This window comes from Cardiocondyla obscurior, linkage group LG08, assembly GCF_019399895.1.
Source record: "Cardiocondyla obscurior isolate alpha-2009 linkage group LG08, Cobs3.1, whole genome shotgun sequence".
Classification (NCBI taxonomy): domain Eukaryota; kingdom Metazoa; phylum Arthropoda; class Insecta; order Hymenoptera; family Formicidae; genus Cardiocondyla; species Cardiocondyla obscurior.
This window is the reverse complement of record NC_091871.1, coordinates 105,423-109,106: the sequence shown is the minus strand read 5'-3', so window position 1 is coordinate 109,106 and position 3,684 is coordinate 105,423. Positions and strand designations below refer to the sequence as shown.

Genomic DNA, 3,684 nt, shown 5'->3' with positions numbered 1-3,684 from the left:
AAAATAAATAATAAATATTTATTAATTATAAATAAAAAAATAAAAAAATATTGCACATAAATTTACCATTATTAATAATAAAAAAATTAAAGCTTTTATTAATACTGAAAAATTAATACTAAAAAATATTTGCAAAAAAAAAAAAAAAAGAAATGGCTAGATGACCTACAATGCACAAACTAATATTATACAAAATAATATTTAAAAAACTTAAAAAATTAATCCTCATCAGATGAGGTTTGATCTAAATACAAACTTGCCGTGTTATGCAGTTCTAAATGTTTATCGTCTACCTCAAAATTATAACAATTAATATTTTGATCTTGAAAACTGGACCGAACTATACAAATCGCGGAAAGAGTATTATTTGTTAAACGATTACGTTTTTTACATTTTACATCTGTAACTATTGAAAAAATTCTTTCGGCCTCAGCATTCGAGTGTGGAAGAGAAAATACTATTTCAATTAAATTTTCTAAATTTGGAAATATTTTTGAATTATCGAAATGTTTGGACTCTAATACGTTTTTCCACATCTCATCTATTTTTAAAGAAGCTAATTCTACTTTTTTTTCATCGTCAAAAATTGTTGGCAGAATTCGCCATTCATATGCTAACCGCGTAATATTATTATAATTTAATCGTTTGGCAATTAACGTTAAATCTTTAATTTTAATTCTACCGTCATTAAACAATGCTATTTTCGGATCTAAAAACGATAACTGTTCAAAAAAAGGATCTTTACATGGCAAACGATTCAACATTTCCTGAACTGCAGTAACATAAAAGTCTAAGCATTTTAATTTTATTTCATGCACGCATTCTACAGTAAAATTTTCTAAAAAGCTTTCACATTCCGGTCCCACATATATTTCGTTCACGGGTTGAATATTATTTTTATCTTTTAAATTTAAGTTAAAAATATCATTTAAAACATTTAATTTTACAAAATTTTGACCAAACTGTAATATTAATTGCCGACTATTTTTATATAATAAATGAATTAAAATATTACGGGACTGAAATAAAGCGTTAAAAGTATTAAAAAAATTTAATGAATATTTCAAAAATAATAAATATGCTTTAATTAAATTATCTTGAAAATAATGTAATATAGTTTCCGCGGATTTTAATTTATCTTCAACGACCGCTAAAAGAAAATAACTTTTTAAAACGTCCCAATTTTCGAGAAGTCGACAAACGCATTTTTGAAAACTAAGCCATTTAGTATTAGCAAGTTTTAATACTTTATGTCGATCTACATGAAAAAAATCCTGAAACTCTGCTAAAATTGCACATCTCTTTGCACTGCCCGAAATATAAGAAGCTACTCCTTTAATTAAATTTTCGCATATATCCGGTAATTTTTCGCAAGCTCTACTAGCCACAAGTGCCGATGAATGGCAAATACAATTTAAAGTTATTAATTCCGGAATTTCCGATTTTAAATGTGTCATAAATGAGTTATTACATCCTATCATGACGGATGCATTATCACACGCTAATCCAATAATATTAGTAAGAGGAATTTGTTTTGTTTGAAATAAATTTTTAAATGCTTCAAAAATTTTACTCGACGAACAATCTTTCGCGTCTAACGATATTAAATCTAATAATTGAGTACTGATCTTTTTATTTATAGGAGATAAATATCGAACAAGAACGCACATTATTTTAGTTTCCGAGATATCAGTACTCTCGTCAATTAAAACGGAAAATTTACGTGTTTTTAAATTTAAAATAAGTTTTTCAGTTTCGCGTTTGGCAATAATATTTTTAACAATTTTGGAACATTTTTTTCGAGATAGTGAAAGGTCTTGCACAATTTTAGAGTCAATACTTATATCTTTTAATAACGGAACCAAATGATCTACGGTGGAAAATGCAATATTATGATCCGCGAAAAAAGCAGCTAATTTAATTTCCGCGCGTTTAACTTTATCTCTATGTGATAAAGTATTATCGTTGCTAATGGCTTTACATTTCCCTGAATTTTCAATATGTTTGACCGTATGTGAATGATTAATTAAATCCGACTTTCGGCAATTTATACTTTTATTACATATCATGCAAAGCGCTCTATTTTTTGAAGGATGAGGAGCTAACCATCCTTTAAAACTACTGTCATCTAGCCAAGAAGCTTGGAATTCTCTAACTCTACGTTTTTTAATTGCTCCTTTATTGCTACAATCCATTATACCCAAATATATAATTGATAAATACGCTTACCTCTATGAGCTGTACGTTGTATCGGACGGAATTATTTCATCGATTTAACGGTGCGATTTAGTGACTACATCACTGGCAATTTAGTTATTTCTACCGCGCATGCGCGAAAATTCCGTCCCGATTCCCATCACTGGTGCCCTGGAGGTGGCGGCCGTCGGGAGCGCCCGACGGCGGCGATGCCGATGACTGAGAGTCGTGCGGCAGGTTCTAAGCTTGGACGGGAGCGCCCGTCCAAGAGAATCAAAGGTTGTCCGGGATAACCCGGAGAGCGGCAGTCGGGAGCGCCCGACCGCGGCGGTGTGCCGTACGACAGATCCTACAACCTGGACGGGAGCGCCCGTCCAGGGTATCTCGGTGGCCCGGACTAGCCGAGGGCGTTGGCGGTATCCGGTCGCCTCGGTGGTGGAACCTCGGGAGCGCCCAAGGTCTCCAGGAACCTGAAGTTACTCTGCCTTGGGAGCGCCCAAAGCAGCGGAAGACTCTCACCGGGAGCACCCGGGGACGACTCGGGAGCGCCCTAGTCGGAGAGTACTAGAGAGGGCTTCGGGAGCGCCCGAGGCCTTTAGGAGCTGAGGGATGTGTGTTCGTGACCAGGATTCGGATCAGACAAGGTACTGGCTCTGCCGCGAGCTCGGCTTATATAGCTGCTGAGATGAGAGTGGGGGAGCTCCCACTCTTACCTCGGCGGCGCACGCCATCGTCGGGCCGGTGGTCGCCCGACGAACCTCCGTGGCGTGTCCGGTGCTGCCTGGGCCGGTGGTCGCCTAGGGCTTCGACGGTGACGGCGTCGGCCGTCTAGGGGCTGGTGGTCGCCCTTTAGTGGCGAGGCCCAAGCCCTCGCTACAAGAGATCCCCGAATCTTATTCGAATTGTGATCATTGCCGGTTAGTCCATCGTGATTTCTCTCGGTACTTAGATCTAAGCGGTGATCAAGTCTTTCTACAGAATAATCCTGTCGAGATATTTATAGAGAGTCTGACCACCATTTAATTCATTTTAATAAATGTGTCCGCGACAACCTCGTATACGGATACCTGCTCGCGTTTATTCCGGAGATTTAACTAGACTAATTCTTAATTGGTTACTCACGCTCGATGTGAGACCAGATATCGTTACTTCGAGCAGAAGATTACGCGTCTCCCCTTTTGTGAACGATGTATGCGTAGAACCGGACACCCTATTACTGACTTCGTCCGCGTACACTCGCATCAATTACTTATTGGATTAAATTGCGGCGAACGCGAGTGTAGTAATTGTGGCGTTCTAATTGTTGATTCTCGCAATATACGGCAGTGCTCAAAGTGTCAAGAGACTATTCTGTTATTTTTGAATTACCTCGAGCAAAATCCAGTCGAGCAGCCGTACTTGGATAACGAACCTACCATAATCGTTATAGATTATCAAAGAATTCCCGCAAAATAAATCTTGTTTTTACTCGGTCAAAATATCGCGATC

General features: G+C 37.7%; 1 protein-coding gene across 1 annotated transcript; it reads right to left on the bottom strand.

Moving 5' to 3' along the window:
- Window positions 1–218: 218 nt before the first annotated feature.
- Window positions 219–2,195, bottom strand: LOC139104800 (SCAN domain-containing protein 3-like). The gene is made up of 2 exons (XM_070660512.1): window positions 1,203–2,195; window positions 219–962 (listed from the first exon to the last, which is right to left on the bottom strand). The coding sequence occupies exons 1-2, from the start codon at window positions 2,193–2,195 to the stop codon at window positions 219–221; spliced, it is 1,737 nt and encodes a 578-aa protein (XP_070516613.1).
- Between the last annotated feature and the right edge of the window lie 1,489 nt (window positions 2,196–3,684).

Bases quoted from the DNA above. Each gene is read 5' to 3' on its own strand.
- LOC139104800 (XM_070660512.1), bottom strand. From the start codon at position 2,195: ATGGATTGTAGCAATAAAGGAGCAATTAAAAAACGTAGAGTTAGAGAA. The intron at 963-1,202 runs GTTTGTCGACTT...TTAATATTACAG, and splicing joins GGCTTAGTTTTCAAAAATGC to TTTGGTCAAAATTTTGTAAA.